At 39.1% G+C, this 27,272-nt stretch overlaps 1 protein-coding gene across 3 annotated transcripts; it reads right to left on the reverse strand.

Moving 5' to 3' along the window:
- Positions 1 to 1,524: 1,524 nt before the first annotated feature.
- LOC306786652 (immunoglobulin mu heavy chain-like) lies at positions 1,525 to 24,971 on the reverse strand (the record flags this gene model as incomplete). 3 transcript variants are annotated; one of them, XM_079281483.1, is made up of 12 exons in its annotated part: positions 1,525 to 1,681; positions 1,914 to 2,062; positions 2,219 to 2,506; positions 2,849 to 3,175; positions 3,304 to 3,588; positions 3,725 to 4,030; positions 4,126 to 4,428; positions 4,566 to 4,883; positions 10,104 to 10,412; positions 10,898 to 10,966; positions 24,568 to 24,852; positions 24,932 to 24,971. In XM_079281483.1, the coding sequence occupies 12 exons, from the start codon at positions 24,969 to 24,971 to the stop codon at positions 1,673 to 1,675; spliced, it is 2,688 nt and encodes an 895-aa protein (XP_079137609.1). In that variant the 3' UTR covers positions 1,525 to 1,672. The 3 variants fall into 3 exon arrangements, with proteins under 3 accessions (XP_079137609.1, XP_079137610.1, XP_079137611.1); XM_079281484.1 differs by lacking the exons at positions 1,525 to 1,681; positions 10,898 to 10,966; positions 24,568 to 24,852; positions 24,932 to 24,971 and adding an exon at positions 12,028 to 12,068 and having other exon boundaries at positions 1,858 to 2,062; XM_079281485.1 differs by lacking the exons at positions 1,525 to 1,681; positions 10,898 to 10,966; positions 24,568 to 24,852; positions 24,932 to 24,971 and adding an exon at positions 11,277 to 11,327 and having other exon boundaries at positions 1,858 to 2,062.
- Positions 24,972 to 27,272: the final 2,301 nt, after the last annotated feature.

Below are 27,272 nucleotides of genomic sequence, written 5' to 3' on the forward strand. Positions count from 1 at the left end.
CTCACGGTTCGGTACGCACGACGAACCGAATACGTTTGAAAAAAAAAAATTGTATATATATATATATATATATATAACCAGGTAGTCCCATTGAGATTAAACATCTCTTTTGCAAGATGTAAGTAACAATACTACATAACATTAAGGAGCAGTTTTTGTTTTTTATGCTTATGTGTTGCTAAGAAGACACCCCAGAAGACGAGTCACTCAGGTATAGTTCCATCATTGTTCAAGGTCAAAGAATAATGATGAATTTATGAAGTTAGTTGTAATGAATAAATATATTTTAAAATCAAGTACATTTCTCTGGCATTTATAGTTTTCTACTGAACCGAACCGTGGCTCCACTGTATCGTACCGAACTGAACCGTGAATTTTGTGAACCGTTACACCCCTAATCCCAGGTAACGCTGGCTGAGCATGTGTTCTCTTCTCAGCACTGCACTGTTTCACGTTCAGCTCAACACGCTGGGAGCTGCTCGGTACAACCACAGCCGTCTTCTGTTGGCCGCTGGGCAGTTTGTGGTTGTGTACCTCCCCCAGTGGTGCTTCAGTAGTTGAAGAGAGCGAATAGTTCTCCTATATGTGCGACGATGTTTGGTTGTTGCGTGTCCCTGGTTTATATGCACATCGAAGGGGTCAAGCAAGGACCCAGGGGGAGGGAGGATGGGAGGGTATGGAGGTGTCAGACAGGGAGACGCTCTCAGGCAGCCTGCTGGGCATGGTGCCCTGCTCCTCTGTTGCTGGTGCCTTGGCACTTAGACTGGCAGCAGCATGCTGTGACTCCATCCCAGCAACAGTGTCACAGATTTGGGCTGGCTGCCAAAGGGTCCCCAGCCAATCAGCGCAAACACAGTGCCAGATCACTCCAGAGGTAGCCAGTTGTACGCCTGGAAGTGCTTCGTGTCGTCCCTCCCAGATGTGAATTCCTTTAAACCCACAAGGTACACAAACATGCAGCGCTAACCCAAAGACAGTGTGCACACATTTACTGTGTGCGTGGGTGTGTGTGTGTGTGAGAAGATATATATAAACAGTCCCTGTTTGGGCTGTCAACTGAATGCACCTCTGTATTATACTATTTAGTAAGTCCAGTTAAAACCTGTCAGTATGTTCAAATTACGACTCAACTACTGTTTCACATAGAGGTGGCAAATCACGCTGCTGTATGTGGAGCTTTGTCTCCCTCTAGTGGCCAGTTGTAGTAATACAGTGGTGCTGATATTGTGACATAGTATATTGTATCGTGTCATACCTTTTTCTGACGATAAATACTGTTTGTGTCATCATTGTTTTTAATTGTAATTATATTTACATATTTTTATTTTAATGAATGCAATAATGAATCCAATGATGTAACGTGTGCATGTTTATTACATTGGTATTTGAATCTCAAAGTCAGAATTTAAACTTTCATTTTCTTTTTTATTGCTGTCATCATTTCTCCTCTTACACAAATGCACTGCATACACAACACGCCAAATGTAGAGCTGGAACTTAAAAAGAAACAAACATGCCTAAAGTATAAACCAGTTCGCTAACATATAACAATATATGTTCATACATAAATGAATCCATTACACTTTAAAACTAGAAAAAGCAAAATGCCATAAAAATCTTCAAAAGTCCACATTTGGATCATAAAACGTTATCTGTCCTCCAGGGATCATCATCATTTGGTCTAAAAGGAGAAAACAAAGGGAATGTGTCAGGATATGGTGACCTTTTTGATTTGTGAAAAAAAAATTACATTAGACTATTTTGGGTAGTTTGAATTTATATACATGTGTGTAAGCTAAATTCAAACCACCCAAAATATTTGAATTCCAGAATAATAATAATATGGAACATAACAGAGACTACAATTGAGTTACTGGAAGATCACTTTGAAATACCATACTGTTGTATCTTACCTTCATCAAGGTAGCCAACACACCATAGATAAGGGAGATGAGGAAGAAAATGAGGAAAATGAAAGCCATATACCAGCTGTCCACAGCTGTGTCCTGGTTCAGTCCAGCATGCATGATGTCATCTATGAAATCACAGTCCTTCAAGGAGTCTGTGAAGGAATTAAAACGTGGAGGATTTGTTAGTTAACTAGACTTTGTTACGCTGGAAGGGGAGCTGGGAAGAGATGTTCATAAAATAATCCATGGTGGTGAACATAGTCTGTGCAACCTGTAAAGTGTAAGAAAGGTTTGGATCAAACTGGCACCTGGTTTAGATATATCCAGGGATAGGGTGATGTTTGCATGCGTCACCCTGCAGGTGATGTTCGCCCCAGGTAACCAGATGACTTGGGACAGACGCAGGTGGCTTTGAATGCTGAACTTTCCGTTTGGGCCTCTGAGGGGTTCGCTAGTGTTGTAGTCCACCAGTTCCTTGGTGTCATCCAGAAACCAAGTCACGTTAATGGATGCAGGGCTGAAGCCGGAGACCAGGCACACAAGTTCACCAGAGCCCTGGAGCAAGGCCGCTGAAGGTTCGCTGTGGGTCACTGTGGCTGGGGGGGGAAGATAGTCATGAGAAGTTTTTTGTCAATTAATGTGTTTTGGGGAAACTCATGGAGCAAGAAAGAAAACAGTGAACATTTGTAAATGCTTTCATAAAGAATTTAAATCAATTTAATCAAGTGAGAGTTTCAAAGGCGTTCTACTTCTTTTCTTCTTTAGCTAATTTATGCGAGTTGCCAATACATACAAACATAGACAATATATATATTTTTTAATGTAAAGTTTCTGCTGCAATCTTGCCTTCTTGAACTATGTTGAACTCTCTACAAATTCAGAAACGGCTCTAAGCAAAGGCAAGGAAACAAATCCATCATTCTTCTGCAAAACACTACCTCTGCTTTTGGTTGTATGGTCCTCATAGCGCTGGCTGGAACATCGGTGCTTGGCCTCACAAGACACTTGTTTAAATGCATGCCAATCCCCCGCCGACACATTGAGGGAGCTCCGCAAAGTTTCTGTCCCATTGCCGTGACTCACCGGAGGCTCCTTGTGGACATTCAGGGAATAACTGCTGCCGCCTACTTTCCAGGCGACGGAGAAGTCGGCAAGAGAAGAGCCGACCAGAAGACAGGCGACAGTCACTTGTCCCTTGTTCTGAAGCTCGTCGAGTGGCGGTCCCCGAACATGCACGCCAACTATCTGAGATGATGCAGGAGTTACTGAAAAAAGAATGCGACATTGAAGTGGCCGAAAATGCAACCCCCATCAAGTAATGGTTATGAGAGAAAAAAGGTCTCATGCTTAATGGATGATGAATGAATTTCTTCTCCACCAATTTTCATTTTACCTGAGCAGTGGCTGATGTCCTTTGTCACATTTGTGTTCAGAGACTTGTCAGACACTTCACACGTGAAGACGGTCCCTTTTTTCCACTCTGTGTGAGGGACATGAAGTTGGCTGGTTACTGCCACACGTCCAGCTTCACTCATGCTGATGTCATTGGTTGATGAAGGTATGTGCTTGGACTCAGAATACCAGTTAATGTGAGGGTTGAAGCCCCAGGCAAAGCACAGGAGTCTCTGTAGTCCTGACTCTTCACTGGGGGCCAGAAGAAGTTCCATTGATGGGTCCACTAAATAAGAGATGAATCAGTGTCAGAGTTAGTTATTAGTGCATTCATTCATCAATGATTGTGTCTGTTACAGATAATTTAAGTGTGAAACATGAAATCAACTGCCACTAAGGGGAAGAAGAGTTACTCCTCTCACCAAAAAAATTGCCTATGGAGTTTGACTGAGTGCTGCTGGAGAATCCTTGGGTCACTTTGCAGGTGAAACTTGCGTTTTTCTTCAAATGACTTGAAGGAACAGAGAAACTTGTACTGATTGAATGGAGGCCTGGGGCTCTAGCAAGTTCAACATACTGTTTGTCAGAGATGTCAACATTGTCAGCTAGGAAGTTGATGCACAGGTCACGTGATGAGAGTTTTGTGACATCACACTCCAGCACAGCACTGTCTCCTTTCAGCAAGTCTTTGAGAGATCTCCTGATCTCAACCACTGGAGCTGGAGGTCCTGGATGACACAGAAAGAAAACCGAGCAGAATTTATTCTTTTACGCACTTTGCTGTCACAAGACATCTGCTTTTCATGGTGTATAGTTGTCTTACCTGCGTTACCTGTGATAGTCACAGTGCTCCGAGTGGATGAGAAGCACTTATGGTCAGCTTTACATGCTATCGACTTGAGTTGTTTCCAATCCGTTGAGTTAACCGTCAGTTCGCTGACTAAATGAGTTGTGTTTCTGTCTCTCACTGTGCTAAGCAGTGTGACTCTCTCATCCATCAGCCAGGTCACCTTAGCATCAAGAACAGTGCGGACAAAACATGTTGCTTTTACGGAGGGTTCTGTCGTCATTACTGTCTTGAAGCTGGGAATCTCCACATGGATGGAAGGAGGGTTATTTGTATGATCTGCAGGAATAAAACATGTTTGGTCCTAATTGTTAATTCAAACATTTCAAATAATGCATGCATTTTTGTCTTAAAACATTTATGACATGTCTGCAATTTCCATATTGTGCCGTGAGACGGTAGACATACATACTTACATTGACAAATACTTATTGTTTTTGTGAATTCCTGACTGTTGTGAACGGACTTGCAGGTAAAACTTGAGGCTTGTGCCCACTCAGTCATGTTCGGCTCGATCTCACTGCTCAGACTGAAGGTTGTCTCCGTTTCCCCCACACTCTGCAGCTTCCTTTGGAGTGGCACAACATCTAGATTTTGGTTATCCTGCTCCCACTTCACACTCAGTTTATCTGGAAAGAAACCTCCAATGGTGCAGATGAGTCTGATTGATGAGGTCCCGAATTCACCCTCCCAAACTGGGTGTAGTGTGATGTTTGGCGAGGCAACCCGCACTCCTGCGATAACGAGGAGATAGTTAAGTCTTTACTTGCCTCATTGTAAACGTTAGATGTACACATTTTTAAAATATGCGTGGATTTCATCCCGTCAGTTCTACATACCTTCAGATCTTGGTCAAGTAACCTCTGTTTTCTCAATTCTAAATCTGATATTTTGTATTTCGGCTAGATGGCGGAGTTGTACTGTTACAGTGTCAGGTGGAGACAGGGCTGGGGGCTGTTGCACAGATGTCGCAGCATGGCAGGGCAGAGCGATCAGAGCTAGCAGCAAGCGGAAGCATTGAGTAACACCCAGGTCCCAAAAAAGTACCAAAATACAGAAGTGAAACAACGCGAAGAGCAATGGTGCGTCACGGACAGCAGGTGTGAGGTGTGGCTGTGTCAGTTAGAGAAACAGAGTGCACATTTAAATGTCTCACATCACTTTACAGAAAGATTTCACATGGCTTCTCATGACATTGCACGGTTTCAGTTCTCGACTCTGTTAATATTAGTCCCGAGAACTCACCGACTGCAAAATCTCCAAATGTTCACATTCATTTGAACATGCACTGATGATTCCAGGTGCTAGGGAGGTGATGAACATAAGAACATAGTGCATAATAAAGTATTTCTTTCAAAGATAAAAATGCTTGGAAAAAAGAAATAGCACTGTGAGTATTATAAATGATAGTTTATCGTTGAAACTACAGGCGGTATGTACAATTTCAAAATAATGGAAAAACAGGAGGAGCGACATCAATGGTTATCTTCATTTAAAGATTTATTTTCAAAAAAGACATGAAGCTCTTGTAATTAAAATGAAAATGGACACTTGTGATTACTTACATGATACTATTGAGTTCATAAGAAGAAATGTATGATTTTTTTTTTTCTCAAACAAAAGTTTCACCTTGTTTCATTTGACCTGAAAAGACAGAAACAAGTAAATGGATTAGTAATATTGCAAAATAAACGTATCGACATGTAATAAACAAAATGTCACAACTGCCTTCTGTTGCAAGTTGTTGTTCTTATTTGGTAAATTAATTTAGCTTATTTAACCTATGACCCACAATTACAGCAATTGTAAAATTCAGTTCATTCAGTTCACTATAATAGCGCTGACATTTTCAATACATTTTCGGCTCAACATTTGAACTTGTTGTCAACTCGGTATACTACAGGTTACCAAAGCATTCAACCCATCTCTCGTATAGTCTGTGAAACACTTCATGCTTTACAAAGGTGATTCTTATTTTAAGTTTATAATATTGCAAAGCAATAAATTGCACACGCACTGTTGTTTTTTGAACGTGCATGTGTCGTTCAGTGATGGCTGAGCTTTTCTTTCAGAGACTTTTAGAATTTATTATAAAAACGCATTATGTAAAAAGATAGTCATTTTGTTGTTGGTCGGAGTGTTAAAGTGGCAATCCATAAGATTTCAGTCCCATGCTTTTGTTACATGAGCTTCAAGTTTTCAGAATTGTGTATTCTATTTTCTGTGTACATACAATGGAGAAAAATGTTGACCAAGCATTTCTGTCCAGGAATGGCGCCACAGACACCCAGTTCGTAATATAGAAAAATATAGAAATAAATAAATATTTCAATACTTTTCTCAGTGGGCCGTCGGCTCAATCACCATTGTGTTTCCCCCTTCGGCGATAGACAGTGACCTTTATTTAAATGAAAATCTTTGAGATTGCCACGTTAAATAAAGTAGTTACAGCAGCAATATGTGGTCAAACGTTATATACTGATGTAGATGATTAATATCCTCACGGCTATACCCTGTATGAACCTTCTGTCACGCTTCATGTTAGTTTTCACAAACCTATTTACCCAGTTGTCTTTTTCTGGTTAAATCCAAATCTGTGCACAACGCTGACATAAAAACTCATCATTACCTTGAAAGCAGTGGTTCCGATGGTGAACAGCAGAGTGAAGAGGAAGAGAATGATGAAGGTGAACGCTGTGCTTCCCATGTTATCTTCTTCCTCCATTGCACTGTTCCATTGGTAGACCTCTGGATGTACTGTAGTGTACAGTAATGATTCAGTTAACACTTTGGACAAATGCAGCTTTCAACAGCAGCTCATGAGACAATGACTAAATTATATTCATGACCAAATTCTATAAATCTTCCTGTAGTAGGGTCTTGTATTGTATAATCTAGCAGGTCAGAGTGGATCTAATCACTAAATCAATCCGTTTAGTCAATCAATCCAAGTTTGAAATAGAGTATTACAAATTAAAAGAATAGTATTGGCATCCGTCTTGTTACTTATTACATTATTAGTTCACCATAAAGCCTAATTCTTTTGCATGTCCTTGTAAAATGTTGATTTAAGTCGTCCTACAATGATCCTGAATTGCTTTTGAAAGTCCCCATTAATGTTGTGGCAGGCATGACTTGGCTTGTGAATTAAGATATTCATGTTTTGATGGAGAGACCACCGAGCTGGAGTTAGACCTTAAACAATCATCTTTCTTGTAAAGGGGGTGCAAGACCCAGTGGAGGAAACGCATGCACAAAGACAAGTCGCACAAACAATGCACCGTCGACAAATAACAGTGAACAAATAGGACACATTTAGTGGAATTGTTGCCTGAAGTTAGTGGGTTGTTGTGGTGTTATTCTAGTTAACACAATATGATGCGGTAAGTTAGATGTATTATTATTATTATGTATTGTATGTATTATTATCAAACATGGTGATGGCTACACATAATCTGTGTTGCAGTAGGATAACTGTGTGACTACACTTACAACAAACACGTAGCTCAAAGTATTTCTTAAATAAAGACATGAACAGCATGCGACATACATCAATAGAGTTGCAAAGAGCTTTTTTTATTGTTTTGATTTTGATAAGCATTAAAAAGACAATCACAATGTCATATCACAAGCAACAAACGTCAAACAACAAACAGCAGAAGACACAGCGACACAAAATGACATCTACTGGGTCTTGCACGTTTCAGGGATGTTCATGTTGAGGTTGACCAGGTTGGTTCTTTCAAGTGTTCTCTGCCCAATGGACCTGACAATAGCTTTAGTTGTGTTAGCCACAGACTCGTGGTGAACTACACAGCTAAACACGTCATTGTCTCTCCACTGGTCAAGGCTGAGAGATAACTGGCCGTAAGCAGAATAGGATTCATGGTTTCCTACGGGGTTTGTGGTATGGAACTTGTATGTTGAGTCTGGTTTCTCGTCATCAACAAGCCAAGACACAAACACCTCCTTAGGGAAGAAGTCTTTCACATAGCAAGTCAGGGTCACCTTTCCTTGGCTAGTATGTTCTAGAGGTAGCATAAACACTGAAGGTCGCAGAGTCACTCCTCCTGCAAGTATGAGAGAACATTTAGAGCTCCTGCCACAGATAAAAGTACCTACAGCACTGCAAACAGCTCTTAAAATACACTTAGAAATGACACTCAGATAACATGTTTGATGGCATGACAAGAGGAATTAAACACAGGCTTTTAGTGCACAGTTGCTGGTTTGTTTTCTTACCAATACTCCTTTTATAGGTTTCCTTACGGCGTTCAAGCCAATTGTCATGGTCAACAACGCATTTGAACGTTGTCCCCTTGTTCCATTCCTCATACGTAATTTCAAGTGGAACACTTATTACGCCTTTGCGTCCTTTAGCGGGGGTTTTAACGGTGTCAGGTATTTGATCTCCATTCTGGTTCTCCCAGAAAATCTTATCGATGGATGGCTTGCGTACATTGACATTACATTTTACAGTTCCGTGTCCTGTTGAAAATATGTCCTCCATTGCGGGGCCTTCAATCGTTATCTCCGCATCTGCATGACGACATTCCTCAGCTGCAAAGTAAGGAAGAATTATTGAATAGAAATAGCCACAAAACAGAAAATGCAATTGCAGTTGCATTAAATTTTGTGAAGAAAAAGTAGGAATTTACTCACAACATGGGCCTGGCCCTTTGGAAATCAACGATGCATTTACGTATGTTGGAACCTTATCACCTCTCCCCTTAAACTGACATGTTAAGTGAGGGTCACTACCAAACTCACTGGATGGCACCGTGAGAAAACTTGCTGTGCTGTACAGTGTAGTTCCGTTCGCATCCTTTGTTCCCACAGGAGCAGGTGTTATGACCTCATACTTTGAGTCTGGGATTTCCTCGTCGTCGTTCAGCCATTTGAACTCATACTCGTTTGGTGAAAAATCTTTGGCAAAGCAGGAGTAGGAAACTTCGGTTTCCTCATCAGAGGAGGCCGACACTCTAAGAGTTGGCAAGCTATAAACCACAACTGAAAAACAAACATATACACAAATATATATGTATGCAGAAGCAGGGAATCATTTATATATATGCAGAAGCAATGTCAAAAACATTTGCTAAAATGCTCATGTAAGCTATAATTACGATGAACTATGCTTTTTCTGTACTACTGTGTGCTACCTGCACGCAGGCACATTGTGATTACGCTCCTCAGATTACCACTTACTGTAGCTTGCTACTAAATTGTGCAGAAAAAATTAAAATAAGATTTTCATAGTACCGGTAAACAAAATTAAATAATAGAACAGCGGAGCTTTAATGCTCGCTTCTGCATATACACTGACTGCTCGGGCAAGCGAACACAGATTTCATGTTAACAATCAACAGACAGTGGAAGTGGGGGCAGACTGACACCAAGAAGAGCTAGGATCATGCAGATAGATGGAAAGAAGCAGAACACATCGCAACAACCTGTTCTGAGACGGGTGCAGAGGACGTATACAAGCAGAGAATTAAATCAGCAGCAGCGGAGCTTCAGCCTTCTTGTTCCACCTCACTGTTTGGTCTGTTAGGCGTATGAAATTAAAAATATTACATTTTGTAACATTTTATTTTAATGCTCTTTTCTGTGTTGATGTTCCTTTCAAATGACAGATTGGAGTGTATTTTGTTCTTAAATATTTAAACCAATTATTCCTCTTTTTATGTTTATTTCGTGATAACATTTCTCAGGAAAACGCACAAAGCCAAATAATAGAGGTAGACTTATTGAACTTACAACACTTTGGCTATTTACAACTGTGATCAATAATATTACTTAATGTTGGATGTGTTATATGTATTAATATATATATATATATATATATATATATATATGTATATGTGTATATATATATATATATATATATATATATATATATATATATATATATATATATACACACACACAGTATGATGTAGCGTAAGTCTTACTTGGCTCTTCAGGCTTTTTAAAGGAGGCATCTGCATTTCCCGCTGCATGTGTCACGGCACATCGGAAATTATTCTTTGCGTCCCAGTCCTGTCGGCTCACTCGGATTTGACTGACCCCCGTGTAAAAGTTTCCCTTTTGCACTGGAGGGTACTGAATGAAATCAGTCAAGGCATCGCCATCTACTTTGTTCCATGCAAAGGTCAGTGCGGAGGGTGAGAAGCCGGTGGCGAAGCAGCCAAGAGTGACTGTGTTTCCAGTCGCAGAACCACATTGCATCAGAGGAAACACAGTTGGTGCGGTTGAAGTGGCTAAAAAAGGAAAAACAAACGTGGAATTATAATTCAAAAATAAAATTCAAGATGACAGACATTTTCACCAAGTATTAGCTATAACAGAGAGAAGACAATCGAGTTGATTGAGTCAATAGTGTAACAGTATTGTTGCCATTTAACATGTTGAATGTCAAAATTTTAAACGCTCTCAATACACGGACCCGTTTCCTTATGTCATTTATTTAGATGTTTTTGTTGCACCAAGTTTAACCTCCCTCAATGATATTATTTTTGGTATTTATTCATATTGTTCAACATATAAATAGGTAAATTACTTTAAATGCACAACTTTGACAATAATCATTAGTATATTCTTTTAAATTGAAGGAATGGAAGTGTTAAGGCAGTTACCAGTTACCATCCATTATCATGACAATATTGATAGCAGTCATATTGTTACATGAACATATTACTTTATGTCAAATTCAACAGTTATGCATGAAATTAAAGAGTATTCTTACCTGATGAAACCGTTACTGTTGTACCCTTTCCCCAGTAGTCAAAATAACCGTAGTAGCACAGTGCTGAATCTACTTGGCTCTCAGTATGAAAAGGCTACATCTAAAAGTCTTCCTTTATATTTGATTAATCCCACTATTTTATAAAATCCACTTCTAAACTAAAAACACCATATAGAAAAATAAACAAAGCCAAATATGTCAGCCGCAAATATCCACCATTCTGTCCTACACTGAAAATATCGCTGTCCGACTTTTTTACAGAAGATATACTGTATTAAAACACTTTAGTTTTGAAGTGAGATTTGACATGTCGAGAGGTTTACTTAAATATGACACTCAAACATACCCTGATGCTGTTTTTAAATGGAACAAATCTTACCTGATGACACTGTTACCATAGTGCCTTTTCCCCAGTAGTCGAAAGCCCAGTAGTCACAGTTAAGAGAGTCAACTCACACTTCTCACAAAAACTCCTCACTTTAATATCCCATTACTTAATGTCATGAAGTCTGCTTTCGGCAACAGTTCAAATCGAACTATAATAAGCAGTTGTTGATAGACTTGCGTTCCAACTGAACTAAACAGTTTTAAGCCTTACGGCACAAGTCTTGCTACACAAATTCACTGTCGGGCAACAAAATATTGTTCGCCGTTTTATCGCTGGTCCTCAGTTGTGACTACATGAGAATTATAATAAATATTTAAGTAATGTGATCAGGAATTTGATTCTCTAATCAGAAATATTAAGATTCCTTACCTGAGGTGACTGTGACCATGGTGCCTTTTCCCCAGTAGTCAAAACCGTAGTCACAGTTCAACTAATTATTAACCACTGCATACAAAAACCCGTTCCCAGATATGTACACTTCCCCTGGTTGGTTATCTCATGACAATCTACCCTCCGACATATTTACCTTGAATTACCTTGAGAGGATTCAGAAGATGGAACTGAACATGATTTTCATCACCAAATTTGAAATTGATTCTACCAATTCACAACACATTCGACATGCAGTATCCCAGAAATGAATGAACTGCACGGTGTCACAACTTCATTTCTTAAAACAATACCAATACTGTTTATAAATCTAAATGTCTACGTTAGAGAAAGAAAAATAAGAGTAGCTTACCTGATGTGACTGTTACCATCGTGCCTTTCCCCCAGTAATCAAAAGCATTGTCACAGTGTAACATGTCAACACATCCAACATACAAAAACAAGCACTAAATAAGGTATATTACACAGTGCAATTACACCGTCCATATGAAGACAACGCTTCTTTTACCTGTTTACTTGAGATGGTCGTCATTGTTCCTTTTCCCCAATAAGCAAAGTAGTAGTTACAGTGATGGGTTTCAAAAGCTCTTTAGTGCAAAAATATGAAACAGCTTCTATCATCTAATAAATGATTGTACTTATTCAGTAAACTAGTGCATTTACCTACCATTTAGCCTGATCGTTTTGATATCCTATTTGCTGTTACTATTCGTTATACGTCTATTACATCCTAGTTTAAGTGCAGTTGAAATCGACATAAATTTTACAACATACCAGAAAAAATATTGAATTGTCTTCACTCAAAATACATTTAATTATTACTTACCAGAAGTCACTGTGACTTGTGTTCCTTTCCCCCAGTAGTCAAAGTAGTAGTCACAGTGATGTACTACAATGTGCTTCTAATACAAATACTAACAATGTAATTTAAACCAGGAAAAACACACTTACTGGCAAAGCAGTTCCCACTGCTCTATTTATTAACCGCATCCCCCGAGATATGCATTTCCTGTGGTGTAGGTTACATAAAATGAAGTGTGAGTTGCCAACAGTTAGTGAACACTTCCTCTGTGTCAGACCCCCTGTCAGCTCCAGGTCCTGCTGCATAATATTAACCTATTAACTAGCCTGCAAACCTTGTGTATATTTTAGTTCTGAACATTTCACATGTTTTAGGATTGATTCCTCAGTTTTAATGTACGGAACACAACTATGAAAGTTAACATTTTAACATGATTTGAAGTGTGCTGGCATTAACTTATGCCTGGCTGCATGGAAGGTGAACATTTTATCTCAACAAATTTAAAGGATAAGGCCAACATTTCTGAGGAAAGAAACAACCTGTTTGTGACAACTACTGTTTTCACAATTTTCTGGTCAATCCGAAGCAATGACCGAACGACAAACAGTCATTTCTGAGCTGTTCCCAGCTTGACACCATCAAGTGCCTGTGTTGTTGTGCTTATGAGCGGCAGCGCTAAGTACCCGGATGTCGATGGAGGAAGTCCGTAGCCTGCCAGCCGTTTGACAGATCTCGTTCTTTGTTTTGTTCAATAAATCATGGCCGAAGCTTCGTCCAGAATGATGGAGGGGTTTGTTTCTAAGCGCGCACGGCTCGTCCGGTTGTAATAATATTATGAGCGAGGACCGGAGGACCGATGCTATCGTTAGCATTGGTCCTAGAACGAGCTAACCTAGGACGGAGTCATCAGAGTAGTGTAAAAAAGTATTTCAATCGGCTCAGGCACCGAAAGGAAGCACCGAAATCTGCGTTGTATTTCGGTCCGGTAGATACCGGTACCATACCGGCACCGGTTTTCGGTACCCAACCCTAATTATTATTTTCTCTTCTTATACATCAATTATTACACATCACTCTAAAAGATGACTGACAGACAGTACGTAGAGTAGATACATGTTAAACATACATCGAGACGTAACTCATCCCTGAAACAGACGAGTCACTACAAAAACACACAACTTACCCCGTCCTGCGTGGGGGCCCGTGGGGGAATGCGTTGTGGTTGCGAGGCACGGTGCTGTAGTGCATCGGGTGTCCCATGCCATAGTCGGGCTCATCGTAGCCCATGCTGCGCTGATCATCCTCCAGACCGTACGGCTCTGGGACAAACCTCGTCATGGACGACAGCTCCATGGCACTTCCCATACGCCTAACCTACACAGGGACAGGATCCAAAATAATAAGAGGCCTCAAGCCAAATGCTGGGGTGGACTCATGCTAGGTCTTGTATATGTGTGTACTCCTGTAATGATATTATCCAAACATATAGCATGGAAGGAAAACACCAAATACAGCAAGTCAATCTTGAAGTGTAGGCAGACCAAGTTAAAAAGGTGAGTGGTGGTGGTCTTTACTACTTTCTTTGTGATCGCACATGTTACATTTACCTTAACAAGCAAAAGAAGGGAGGCGGGAGACAAGATTCAACGGTTAAGATGATGTCACTAACAAGTAGGGTTGGGTATCGTTTGGGTTTTTTCCGATACCGGTGCCAAAACGATACCGGTGCCTGAACCGATACTTCTTTCTTCAAATTGAACAATATATTAACTGTTTAAAGTATACTATGAATATAAATAAATACAAAAAACTTGGCTTCAAACTTTTTAACAATGAACAATATGTTAACTGTTCCCTGATGTTATTTACAGTATACTTAAATAAATATAAATGAATACAAAACACACACACACACACACTACAGCTTCAAACTTCAGCAACTATTTTGCAGAAATATTAGCATATTTTCCTTCTCTGGCAAAATAGGACACGTCTCATGACTTATTTTATTTTACCAGTTGGTGGCGGTAATGCGCCAATTCGTCGTTTGCCAACCGCCACGACACCTTAAAGAAGAAGAAGCAGAAGCTTTCGCGTGCCTGTGTTGTGCTAATGAGCGACAGCGCTATGTACCCCGTTGTAATAATACTATGAGTGAGGAGTGGAGGACCGACTCCTGCTGCCAGGACGGAGTCATCAGAGTAGTATAAAAAAAGTATTTCAATCGCCGCAGGCACCGAAAGGAAGCACCGAAATTTGCGTTGCGCTTCGGTCCGGTAGATACCGGACGTATAGGAACCGGTGCCATATTGGCACCGAGTTTCGGTACCCAACCCTACCCTAACGCACTCTAGAAACTGTCTTACGTCATTGCCAAAGCCACCCCCACCTTTAGGCGTAAAGCACTGTGTCATAGACAAAATTACCCTTTTTTAGCAAATCCTCTGGTAGATGGTTTTTATCAATTACAATAACAACAACATTTTTAAGCCAGTTAGTGCTTTCAACAAGAAGAAAAATACAGATTTGGTATTTGTCACACCACCAGAACATGAAACGGAGCATTAAGAGCACTGCCTGTCTTCAAGTTACATGAGACACACATCACAAACCTACATAATTAGTGTTTGTTTGTGATTATACGGTTTGATCTGTTGTTTCATTCGTCCACCACATTGGTGATGAAATATCTTGTCAGCCATTGAACAGATTGTCATTGAATTGTGTACACACATTCAAGTTCCCAGAGGAATCCTACTGACTTTGATGATGCCCTGACTTTAACTTTAGTGTCACCATACAGTTGATATTTGTGGTTTTGATTGAAATGTCACTTGCATGGATTTAAATTAAATTTGATACATATTTTCATGTTTATCTCAGGATGAATCCTACTGACTTTGGTGATCCCCCCCCCTTAGCAGGTCAAAGTTTGTATTTTTTCTGTTTTCCTTGTCTGAATACCCAACTGACTGCATTCCTGTTAGCCTCGGCTGTTTTCTTGTCAACACAATCGGAGATAGAAATTGTACATGCTAAACATCGTAAGACATGACATAAGATACACCGTCTTGGGGGCACGTTCATGCGATTGGTTGAAAATGAATGAGACATCTGATTGGCTACAGATAATTCCCCGTTGAAAAAAATGCATATTTGAATTGAGCGACATCAGGGGAGTCTCAAAAGCCCACCCACAAATGTAGTGAAATTCACACATGAAAAGCAGTTTATAAATGCAGGTTCAACAGTTTGTACATAAATGTAAAAACATCCAAAAATGGTTTTGATGAAAATTTCAAATCCTTTTAAATACACAAATTTGTGGATTTATTACATTTATATAAAACAAGAAAATATTTGTGTATGCAGCCGAAATATATTTGTCAAAACCAAGATGGCGACGAAATTTGACAAAATTTCAAATTCAAGGCTTCAAAACGCTTCAAAACGTCAAAACCAACCGAAATGAGAAGTCTCAGTGCCTACAGTCGATGGCTGTGTTGCACCACGAGTTTTCTACAGTAGTCCAGAACGGACAAACCAGGCGAGAGCCTTTGGCTATTTAACATTACCTGTGTGACACACATCATAAAACAAAAGCTCAATCCAAGCTCTTCCAACTACCTGATTGATAACCAGCATATTTGTTGTGCTTCTAATACTCATTTTAAATTGCTATTACTCAATGGTATTGGTTCAGACTATGCAGTGGTCTGAACAAATGGTATCAGTTAGAATTGATTCATTATTTTCATCTTGAAAACATACAAATCCTTTTTTTCGGCCTTATTTGGGTAAGATCATGTTGTATTATCATGCAGGACATCATCAGTGCTTGTGTCTGAGCGTTCAGGCTCTCAGTCTAAAGTTTCAGTTTGTTAACTGGATGCGGAAGCACCTGTTGTGGTGAGGATTGTTTCCTCTGTGTTACATAAATATTAACCAGTCAGGATGTTGATAACCACAAGTCAAAAATGTGCAGACATTTTCATTTCTCTTTTGATAGCATCTCTATTTCATTTAACATGTGTGTTGGTATAGATGTACTCTTAAAATGATTGGTAGCAAATCCTTAACTTGTGTCCAATATCTCACATTTAAAACATACTTTAATAAGCCTGACATCAAAGTAGTCACAGATCAGTGTTTTTATGATTGTTTGTCACAATGAAGGGTAAAACTGAAAAACATGCATTTCCCCATTAATTTAATATTCCACTAGACCACTGAACATTTATTTTCTTCAGAGTAGTGATTTTGGGAAACTACCTGACACTGACACTCAAGAAAAGAGCTTCACAAATAAGATAATATACAATGAAACAAACACATAAATATTGTTATTGCTGTACATAGTGCAGTAAAACTACGGACAAATTACATCCACCTGATGTCAATGAGACACATTACTCTATGTTGTTTTTTCCGTATGTGGAATTATCTTTGCTTGAGCATAAGAAAGAAGGATAAAACTGAAAAACAAACATGTACCCTTCCACTGTTCCATTGGATATTATATTTCTTCAGTGTCTACTAAGTTTGGAAAACGGCCTGGTTTAGTGAATTTGTCCTTTTTTCTTTTGGCACAGTGACTCAGTTCTGGACAGGTTTTTGCATTGCCATATATCACTGTGCCACCCCCCCGTATACACACAGTGCTAGATACTCGAACAAAAACCGTTGTACTTTTTGTACACTATTTCAGTAACTTTCTACAGTAGAACTATGAAATCATGGAAAAACATTCCACTTTTGCTCCATTATATATGTAATTTTACCAAATTTATTTTTAATTACCGAATTATCACTGATATTTTTTATACTTTTTGATCCCCTGTGGAGAAGATATAACTTTTAAGCTCATGATATTACATTATTTTCAGTCTTTAAACATTTTCCTAAGAAGAGTCTTATCGGATACGTACAGGCAGCAGAAAACAGTCTCACTTTCTGACTTGTTTTCTGTATCCGCAGCATTTCCTTCTCAGTGGTCGGAGGTTTTTGTCACATGATGTATCACTGTGCCGCTGCTATATACTGCACTGTGATTAAACTCCATACAAAAACTCCACCCTGCACACTGGCTATCGCGACGCACAAATGCTGTTACATTATCTATGTTTTTCACATTAGTTTAACAAGAAATGTGAAGGTTCATTCATGATGTTTAAAAAAATAAAGAAAATAATAATAGTACCATTAATATTAATTATTGTTGTTAATGTCTCCGCCTCATGTGATCGCTTGCATATGTGTGTGTGTTTGTGAGTGACTGTGCACCTCTGTGTCTGTCCACAGCTAATCTCGCCGCTGCAGCAAACTGCATAATATTTAATGTGAAAGACCTCGTCGTTGAGGTGATGCACAGTGTGGCCTGTTTCATGCTGACATTGACTGCCTGCTGATGCATCACTCACTGCTCTTAACCGGCCCAAAACATTTAAAATTTTTAGTGTTGTGGACAGTGTGTTTGGCTAACAGCTAGTGGAATGGAGGGCGTGTTTAGCTGACGGCTAACAGAACGCGTAACTTTCAGCCACTTCTTTGCAGCCAGAGACACAGTGGGGGAAAACAGTTGGCTCACTTTTACTGTTCTGTTTTGAACGGTGTGTGGACTAACAGCTAACAGAACTACCGGTACACACACCGTTGTGCAACGTTGCCGCTGTTAAGCGGACAGCTTAGTGAGTTTAATTTTGTTTTTGGCAAGAGTGTGTGTATTGTACATCATCTTTGAGCCAGTTGGTTGCATACATTGCTCCTTGAATGGACTTTGAATGAAATCTGTTTGATGACGCTCTACAGCCCAGGGTTGTAGTCATTCAATCAAACGTGTTCGCTGCAGACACACTTGGTGGAGAGCGGCACTTATCTGTATCATTCGCAGCGTTTCCTTCTCAGGGGAAGGAGGTTTTTGTCACATGATGTATCACTGTGGTTGCTGTATTGCACAGTGATATAACTCCAGACAAAAACTCCACCCTGCACACTGGCTGTCTTAACAAACTCATTGACCGTAGTGTTCAGTCAATACTGGAAAAGGAATCTGCAGTGCAAAAGTTCCCTGATGTTGTTTATTTAATCGTTATTTATTTTTTATTCGGTCATGTTGTTACACTCCTGAAAAGGGCAACGCAATTACAATAGAATAGTGATATAATAAAACAAACTCGTATAAATATTGTTATTGATCTACATTGTGCAATTAAATAATGGACATATAATGTCCCCTGAAATTTGAATGAGAAATATCTCCTGAAGCATAAAACAAGACTGTAGGCTCTGACAGGATGATGCATTATTCCCAGTATATTTGTTTCAGGCATATCATCCAAAGTTTGGGTGACCCAACACAATAAGTTGTCATCTTTAGTTTAACACCGTCTGTCTTATTATAGAACCGCAACTTAAAATTATGCGTAAAATCAAATTAACTGTAAGTAGTCAGTGTTTCAGTATGTGAAATATATTATGAGGCTAAAACTGAAAGAAATACAAAATTTCAAATGAAGGCCATGTATCCTTCCACCAGTCCATTGGATACCTTTCTTCAGAGTCATTGTGGAAATGATCTGATCTTCTCTCTTTCCTGAGACACGGTGACTTTGTGCATCAGTTCAGTTCAGACCAGGTTTTTGTATTGCCATATATCACTGTGGTTCCCCCCATATACACAGTGCAGCATACTCATACAAAAACCGCTGCCTGATGTGGTGCTTTGCTAGTTTTTGTACTGTATGTACTCAACAGGGGCAATCATGAAACATACGTGGTCAGTATTATGTACTCCTTGAATAAGTATGCACTATATTTCAGTACCTTTCATGAAAAAAACATTCTACTTTTGCGCCATTGTATTTTGATTTATACCATTTGACATCTAATAGTTGTTGATTTCGTTTTTTATTTGTGAATACACATGATCCCCTGTCTGCTAAGGAAACCGAACACGATCCTTTGTGTACATTTGCATTATTATCAGTCTATAAACATTTTTGGTTTTCCTAGCAAGAGTTCATCTTCTGACTTGTTTATAAGCACCATGCAAAGCTTCTCCTTAGCAGAAGGAAGTATTTGTCACTTGATGTATCACTGTGGCTGCTATAATGCACTGTGATATAACGCCATACAAAAACTCCAACCAGGACGCCGGCTGCTGCTGTACTTTGTTTTTCATATTAGTTTAACAAGTATCACTAATGTTTACTAATTTAAAAGGAATCTCCGGAGCAAAAGTTCCCAGAGGATGGTTTTCAAATTATTGACTTATTTATTTGATCATGTTGTACAAAAGTCCAACGCAATGATGATAATGACATAGTCTAATAAAACATGTAAGATCATGAGTTGAGTCAACCTTTTCCAGATTGTTTTCTGTTGTTACAGGATAAAACCAAAAATAAAGAAAAACATTTCATTTCTTTACCCTCCCACTAGTCCATTGAGTATACTTTTTCTTCAGGGTTGACTTATTTTTGGGTAATTATCAGTTTTGTTTTAGGCTCAGTGACTTTGGGCTTCACTTCAGGACAGGTTTTTGTATGACCACATATCACTGTGGATCCCATCCCATACACAGTGCCACATGCTCATACAAAAACCTGATGTAGTGCAGTTTTAGCTTTTTATATTGAAACTTACTACTTCTAAGCCCCTGTTGCCTGATACATCCATTTGTGTAAGACCACATTATTGTCGATATTTCTACATCTCTGTAGAAGTTTTGTTGGACGATTGTGTCACCGACTTGTTTTCCGTATGAACACCACATCTCCTTCTCAGTGGAAGGAGGGTTTTGTCACATGATTTATACTGCACTGTGATGTTACTCCATCCAAAAACTCCACCCTTGCACACTGGCTGTCAGGGCACGCAAATGCTTTTACCTCAACTAAGAAAGTTTATAAAAATAAATCATTTAATAATGTTAAGATCTAATCATGTGGAAGGAATCAGCTCTGCAAATGTTTCCTATTATATTTAAATAAGTATATTTTTAGGAGTGGTAGTTTTACAGGAATAAAAGAAGTACATTTATACATTGTGTGGTAAGACTGCAACAATGGACAAATGACATCCATGTCATTTGAATGAGAAACAAAAGCGCTGCAGCATAAAACAAAGAAAAAGGGCTCTGACATGATGATGCATATTTCATACCCAGTACTGTATGAGTGATATGCAAACACTGCTGTGTCATTTATTAAGTCTTGAAAGTTCTGCACATGGAGAATTTCAGTTGTTTTGGCTCACACAGCCACAGCGTCCTGTGAGTGTTCACATGCAGCTTTCATTTACAGCATACAGAGCTTTGCATCTCTTTAGAGGCTTTTGTAATGGTGTGAATCACTGTGGCTACCCAGATACACAATGAAACATCACAAGGCAAAAACCTGTGCCACAGTGTAGCTGTCATAGCCTTCTCTGAAATACACAATACAACAGCTGTTTTTAAAATTGAATATTCAAGTAAAACAGCTTTTGTGGGATTATAATGACCATTGTACTTGTTTTCTGTTATTATAAAATAGCTGTGTTCAATGGCAGGACTAATTAGAAGGATTTTTTTTATACATGTGCCAATGATGAAAGTCTTTCAGTAACTTGTGTGTGTGCTTATTTGGAGTGTCAGCAAAAACACTGTACGGCATTTATTGGGTTTTGTAATATTTTGTACGTTTTGATGGCAGCCCACCTTTTTACTGTACTGATACATTTCAATGACAACTAAAATTACAAAGGAAATATTTAACTTCATTTTCATGGCTTTTAATTAAAAATATTCATGCGCATGTACATTTAATCTGGTCCCAGAATGTGAATGTGTAAAAACTGTTTAAAATGTTTTCATTAAACTACCGAACAATTTGAAGAGATGAGAAAATAATATTTCATTATAAATATATAAAATCCTACGTGCATAAATACATGCGGGGGACAGAATATTGGAAACACTTCTCAGTGTAATGAAGTACAGCACCACGAATATTGCTTCGTAAATTACCACAGAGTTGAATCGGCAGTGTCACAGGGTCAACAAACCTTTAACGTCACATTGCAGTTGTGTTGACTTGAATGAGATTATATAACTGACATTGTATACGCTGACTCAGTTTGGTAAATGGAGGGCTGGGGTTAAGAAGACAGACGAGTCGCTGGTTTTTGTTACTGTGTGCCGCACTGTGCCATAACTCCAGCTAGCAGTAACCACAGTGACTCAAGCACTTACCAAAATCTTACCACACCTGCAAGAGGCCGCATGTTGCTTTTTTTTACTTTGGCAGGAAAACAGAAAGTTTCCTGCTGAATAGGTTGAGAGAAAGAGAGAGATTGTTTTACAAATAGAAGAGAACAATACTTTGTATGTTTTTTTGCACAAATACACCCTCTTTAGTACTTGTATTTATCGTAACTTAATAGAAGCACATTGAGTGGAAGGGCTATGTGTTCCAAATCACCACCTGTTCATGTCCTTACAAAATCCCCCACAAGATGGAAGCCTTCACTCACTTTTCTGACTTCTGTTAACCAGCTGGCTGGACACGATGATGTCCCTCCAGCACATCAACAAGCTGACGCTTTGAAATGTTTTAAGACAATTGAAAGTGTTCAGCTGGTAGCGATGACTCAAGTAGTGAGTCTGAGGAACAGATAGTACACATGTTGAATTATTAACTGACGAATAACCGAATAAATAACTGACGAATTAATACAATATAATACATATTATGACCTGAAAATAAGAATCGTTATGTTTTGTTTACTTAGAAAAAGCCATTTCTATCTATATTTAATTTCTAGAGCGGGTCCTCTTCCATGGAGTGCACTATGTTGCATCGCCATGTTTCTACAGCAGCCCAGAACGGACAAACTGAACACTGGCTCGAGTGAGAGCCTGTTCCTTTTTCTTTTTACATAAAATTAAGGATGGGTACCGAAACTCAGTATTAAACAGGTTACTGGTGCTTTTTTATTGGTACTTTTTAATGTTTTGGTGTAATTTCTTATCACACTGCAGCAAGCATCTCCGCTGCTCTCTGTGTCGGGGCTGAGCTGCGCTGGAGACACTGAAGTAATAAAATCCAAAATACCTAACCCTACCACAGGGCCACCGTAGTTCTTGATTAAACATCCACCAATGTTTAGAACGTATTTTTCAACTTTTTTCTCTTTTTCTAACTGATTTCATATAATTTGAAATCAGTAGTTCATGACAAGTGATACAGAGACAACTGAATGCTCCCAGAGGTGGTGATGAATAGAGGAAGTAGTTTTTGAACGACTCTCCTGTTATTGTCTCTCACTGTGTCTCCTGGCGCAGTAATACACTGCTGTGTCCTCGCTCTTCAGACTGTTCATCTGTAGATAGAGTTTACTGCTGGAGTCATCTCTGGAGATGGTGAATCTACCCTGGACTGACTGGGAGTAACTGATAGGAGTACTAGATGTGCCGATATAAGCGATCCACTCCAGTCCTTTTCCAGGAGCCTGTCTGACCCAGCTCATAGCGTAGCTGCGGAGTGAAAATCCAGAGGCTGTACAGGTCAACCTGTGTGATTCTCCAGGCCTTTTAATCACTGGTTCAGATTCTGTCAGAGTCTGACCATCAACACCTGTCAAGAGAATAGAAAATGTGAAATAAGGTGATGAAACAAAGAAAAGCCATCAGAGACAAAGATCAGTGACTATCTTCACCTGCCCAGCAGATGGTTAAGAGCAGCAGTCCTGTCCTATAGTCCATCATGTTGAACTGTGTGTCCACTGGTCTCTGTCCTCCTCTCTGCAGTCACATAAGTAGAGCTGGAAGACGTCTGAGTTTTGCATTGACTCCTCCTCACAGCGAGGAGACAGCTGGATTATTTAATGAATGAGTCAGTCCTCCAAGTCAGCTGTTTTAATGTCTGTCTGACGTGGTTTATCATCAGTAACACTACATCCATAATCCATAAACGTCTGAGATTTGCATTGACTCCTCCTTTTTGATGGAACAGTGTCCTCTGTTCAATCCCTCCTCTAAACTCATTTTCAATTCAAGGTTTTCTCCTACTAACCATGTTTGTGTGTTTTTTTTAAATTATCATCTCTCTCATTTCTTGCCGTTTTAATTCGTTAAAAAAATATTTTTTTGGACATTTGTTTCACCATATGTAGCTACCGGTATGTTCATTTCGCTTTTTTTAAAACACTTTGTCAAGCAAAAATGGCAAAAGGTGCGATTACCTTTTGTTTTGCAGTTGGAGCAGGGGATCGATAAAGCCAGAGATTTAAGGATCAGAGTGGTCGAGAGGAAGATCAGAAATGTAACTCGAGGCAAGGTCATGCAGTGCCTTATGTGTAATTAACGGGATCTTTTGTTTCTTCTGAATACTGCTGGAAGAATCCAGCAAAGCCACGGTAATACATTTATGATAATATTCATATTCAGGGAGTTTAGAGAAACTTCAACTGAGGTCCAGAAAGGTGGACTACAAGTCAGGAGGTGCAGACCTTGCAGGCTTGGTTTGAGAGGCAAACAACATCCCATGTCTCCTAAACGTATTTGTCCAAGTTGAGATTTTGAGTTGATAAGTAACAGAAGTTCAAGCATTTGTTTTGAGGGAAACTTTGACATCCAACACCTTTCAGCTTTGTGCTGAGTTTTGGCTTGTAGCTTCTACCTCAATACCTGAAGACAATTCAGCTGAATGGATTGCATTGCTTGTAAAGTTCAGTGTTTAGCAATTAATAAACATGTAATTCAATTTTTCTTGAGGAAATATATACAATGTTGTACTCGTGCTTGTAACCTTTAAGTATTTAAGCTGATCAGCCACTAATGCAGCTATGATTCATATCATAATTGTGTGTAATTTCTTGGAAATAATGACATCATGGAAGAAAAACTGACTTCTTAAATGTTCATTTCTAGTTAGATCACAAGCTTTTAAAATCAAGTTTGGAGACGTATTTATTTACAATGAGCTGAAGTTGAAATCACTCGTGGTGTGAGGGCTCCTCCTCTGGTGGCTTCATGTTACAAGTGTTCAGGCACTGAGAGGTTTTTGTTCAGGTCTACTGATGGTTTGTGTTGTTGTGGTTCTCTGGCACAGTAATACACAGCAGTGTCTTCAGGCTGCACGTTCTGTCCAGTTAGAGTCACTGTTTTGCTGGAAGTCTCTAAGTCGATACTGAACTTGTTCTTCAGTGAATCTTTGTAGAATGAATCTCCCGTATATTTCATTCCAATCCACTCCAGTCCTTTCCCTGCAGGCTGTCTGATCCAAGCTGCGTAGTAGCTGTTAAGAGCATAAGAGACCTGACAGGTGATGGTCAGACGTTGACCTGGCTGCACAGTCACAGAGTCTGGCTGTGTCAACTGTTCACACTTCACACCTGTTAAAAAAGGAAATGTTTTGTCACAACATATACTTCAAGTAGAATTGTTGATTTTGAGAAATCCAGAGAGACTCACATCCAGCTGCCAACAGCAGCAGCAGAGCTACAGACAGCATGGTTTATGTTGAAACTGAAGAGATGTGAACTTCACTAACAGCCTGATGTGATGTTTTTATAGCCAGCAACAAGGAAGCTCACTGAGTTTGCATATAATCAAACATATGAAGCATCAACACTGGTCTAACTGCAGCCAATAGAAGAGTCTGTTCAGTGTTCATATATCTGCAGAGTGAAACTATAGTTTTCATGCCTGAAAATCATCTCTGCTTTACATTTGATATTTTAATTTCTTTACACACTAAATTGGACATTTTGAAATTGTCTCTGTATTTACAGACTCAAACAACCGTTAACTTTGCTTTTAACTCTCAATGCTCAAGTGTATTATGTGTATTCTACGTATATAATTCTTGTATAATTTCAAACAATGATCAGATTCATGATTTACTTCAAACATATGACTTCAGTTTTTTTGTACTTCATTTTTCATTTATTTGCTCACTTTCTGTACTTACTGACCGTATTTACTGTAAACAGAAATACAGTGACAGCAGCCAGGATCATGTAAACCTTTGAAACTTGTGTGACAAAATACAACAAAAAAAAAAACCTTTAGCATCAATTAAACTATGGTTGTCAAAGCTTTTATGTAATGGTCAAAATATTTTTCTTTCATGAATGTGGTTGTGTCAGATATGAAAAATAAGTATTATTACATTATTTCTATTATAGCCAAATAAAATACAAATGTTGGGGAAAAAAGGAAAAAGATCAGAAATAAAGACACAGGTTTATTCCTGCCAATAGATTATGTCATTTTTCTTTATATTCAGATTATTTTATAAAACTGTCGTCATTCTCTCTACATCTTATATTATACCCTCCTAAAGATGAGAAAACTTTCGAAATTAAGTATTCATCTCCATACATGATTCCTTTAGTTGCAAACAAAGTAAAATGCTGTCATCTTCCCACTTCTCCTCCACTTTATGGATCTCTGCTGTCTGGGGTCAGAAATGGTTTTCATGAAACAGTTGAATGTGTAGAATGCAAGTAAACCATATCATGTAAAACAAATATATAAATTAAGTATATCATATAAATATAAGAACATGTAATGCTTTTCCTCTACCGTCCTAATAACAGTGGGTAGGATTGTAGGATTTTGTACAGCTGCTCAACCAGCTCCAGTCACTGTGGATGTCGAGCACAATAATAAACAGCAGAATCTTCCGTCTTCAGACTGTTCATCTGCAGATACAGCTGCTGTCTGTTGTTGTCTCTGGAGATGGTAAACCGGCCTTGGACTGACTGGGAGTAGAAGATACGGTCACTGTCACTTTCGATGGTCGCCATCCACTCCAGTCCTTTTCCAGGAGCCTGTCTGACCCAGGCCATCCAAGAGCTGCTAAAGCTAACTCCAGAGGCTGTACAGGTCAACCTGTGTGATTCTCCAGGCCTTTTAATCACTGGTTCAGATTCTGTCAGAGTCTGACCATCAACACCTGTCAAGAGAATAGAAAATGTGAAATAAGGTGATGAAACAAAAGAAAAGCCATCAGAGACAAAGATCAGTGACCATCTTCACCTGCCCAGCAGATAGTTAAGAGCAGCAGTCCTGTCCTATAGTCCATCATGTTAAACTGTGTGTCCACTGGTCTCTGTCCTCCTCTCTGCAGTCACATAAGTAGAGCTGGAAGACGTCTGAGTTTTGCATTTACTCCTCCTCACAGGGAGGAGACAACTGGATTATTTAATGAATGAGTCAGTCCTCCAAGTCAGCTGTTTTAATGTCTGTCTGACGTGGTTTATCATCAGTAACACTACATCCATAATCCATAAACGTCTGAGATTTGCATTGACTCCTCCTTTTTGATGGAACAGTGTCCTCTGTTCAATCCCTCCTCTAAACTCATTTTCAATTCAAGGTTTTCTCCTACTAACCATGTTTGTGTGTTTTTTTTAAATTATCATCTCTCTCATTTCTTGCCGTTTTAATTCGTTAAAAAAATATTTTTTTGGACATTTGTTTCACCATATGTAGCTACCGGTATGTTCATTTCGCTTTTTTTAAAACACTTTGTCAAGCAAAAATGGCAAAAGGTGCGATTACCTTTTGTTTTGCAGTTGGAGCAGGGGATCGATAAAGCCAGAGATTTAAGGATCAGAGTGGTCGAGAGGAAGATCAGAAATGTAACTCGAGGCAAGGTCATGCAGTGCCTTATGTGTAATTAACGGGATCTTTTGTTTCTTCTGAATACTGCTGGAAGAATCCATCAAAGCCACGGTAATACATTTATGATAATATTCATATTCAGGGAGTTTAGAGAAACTTCAACTGAGGTCCAGAAAGGTGG

The sequence above is a fragment of the Melanostigma gelatinosum genome, assembly GCF_949748355.1.
Source record: "Melanostigma gelatinosum genome assembly, chromosome: 13".
NCBI classification, from domain to species: domain Eukaryota; kingdom Metazoa; phylum Chordata; class Actinopteri; order Perciformes; family Zoarcidae; genus Melanostigma; species Melanostigma gelatinosum.